Raw genomic sequence first — 1,740 nt, 5'->3', positions numbered from 1 at the left:
GCCCTCATATATTCACTCGATATTCTCTGGATTTTATTTCCAGAGTTTAACGAGATACCATCCTGATCGAAACTACTTCAACTTCTTATACTTAGTGCCCAAACTAACTTTGCAAGCTCAAAACCCAGATAAGCACACTCGAGCACTGACAAGATACGTTAAAGGTTCGTAATAGATTGTCATACCCAATAAAGTGGTTTTTCTCTTCTGAACTTGCATATTTATGATTTCAGCTATGATACCTTTACTTTAATCAAGTAGATTTGAGATTCATATCTGATATCCTTTGTACAAGTAATATCACCCAGGTGAGTGTTGCGTATCAGGTAAATTACGACTAGCCGAAGACATCTTTAACTGTGAATGTCTCCTGAAGAAGCGTCAGCGTACAGCTGATGCAAATGATGCACCCCACCACCAATCTCCTTCTTGTGGTCTCATGTAGTATGGATATCGGGAAGCTAACCGTGTATAATCCCAGCCTAGGATACTCCTCGGCGTCCTGATGTTCACGATCGGCAACTCGGAGAGCTTCCAAACTTGTCTGGACAAGAGGTTTTCCTCTCTTCCTCCTTGAAACGAAGAAGTACCAAGAACTATTAGTCGCTGGGGCTACGCGTACTCTGGCGGAGTCATTGCCAAACGAGGGCGGCCGGTGACTAGACAAGAGGAAAAAATCAATTTGCATCGATTTCTTGAATTACGCCCTAATACAGTAACATTGCAGTTAGCTTTTGGAATGCAATTGAGTATTGCAATCCGCGGGGATTATGCAATAGGACATAGCAATTTAGAATTGCAATACTTCACTTAAACGTTACGTTAAGTTCAATCGCTCTATATAGAGGTTCGACAAGCACTGGAGCCTCGGCGTATTATGTCGGGCGAGACGACGAACTACTATCAGGAACTACGAGAACGCAAACGATTGAGAATGGCGCAGACTACATCATATGAGGATTTCCCCTTCTTTGAAGGGCGTATCCATGGCCGTTCAGAGATTGTTCAGCTCTGCCAAGTATGTCATCACGAACTGAAGATCCAAATTGACTTCCGTCATGTTCGAAGCGGTCATGTGCCTCAAGGCGAACCGATTGTTCTGGGATTCAAAGCTTGTATTAGTAACCCCCAAGGCCATCAGAGAGGCACACACTGATGAACGAGGATAGTAACGACTTTTGTAGATCAGTGCTGCTCTTGAGTATTGCAACCTCCACTCCAATTGGGTATTGTAATATCTAGTTTTCATGCAATCGCTCCTTTTGATTGCAATACTTTTCAAGCGGATAAACCAATTGATTATTTCCCTTGCCTGCCGGTGACATTAACCAAGCTGAAGCAGTAACACCAACAAAGAGTGCCTTTGTTGTAGGGACTTCCAGTGTAGCCCGTCGTGGTCGCTCTTGGTATTTTGACATGAACGCTGCGGCTGAGACCAGTGGATTTTCGCCTCCCTTCGTCAAGCCAAAACACTAAGCTCTGAAGAGTTATCGTTGCAGTCAGAAAAAAAACACCGTGCTCTACGTAAGGTCGAGTGAGAGGCGTCGTAATGTGAGCGGAAGTATTTACAGTCTGGATCCTACGACAATGAAATCGAGATCAGACGAAGAAATGACACAAGTTGGCTTCTCGACGCCATTTCAATTACCCCTCTACGACACACAAAGGATCTGGAAAGCAAGTTAGCGAGAGTCATTCACGGCACCTTCAACTACGAATGTTGGTGAGCATCGAGTTGGC

The 1,740-nt window shown here is 44.3% G+C and overlaps 1 protein-coding gene across 1 annotated transcript; it reads left to right on the top strand.

Annotated features, from left to right (window-relative positions):
• Positions 1 to 1,058: 1,058 nt before the first annotated feature.
• Positions 1,059 to 1,235, top strand: PPTG_23333 (hypothetical protein; the record flags this gene model as incomplete). Its single annotated transcript, XM_008909907.1, has 2 exons — positions 1,059 to 1,115; positions 1,185 to 1,235. The coding sequence occupies 2 exons, from the start codon at positions 1,059 to 1,061 to the stop codon at positions 1,233 to 1,235; spliced, it is 108 nt and encodes a 35-aa protein (XP_008908155.1).
• Positions 1,236 to 1,740: the final 505 nt, after the last annotated feature.

Source organism: Phytophthora parasitica (assembly GCF_000247585.1).
Source record: "Phytophthora parasitica INRA-310 unplaced genomic scaffold supercont2.35, whole genome shotgun sequence".
Lineage (NCBI taxonomy): Eukaryota > Oomycota > Peronosporomycetes > Peronosporales > Peronosporaceae > Phytophthora > Phytophthora nicotianae.
This window is presented reverse-complemented; position numbering and strand designations above follow the sequence as displayed.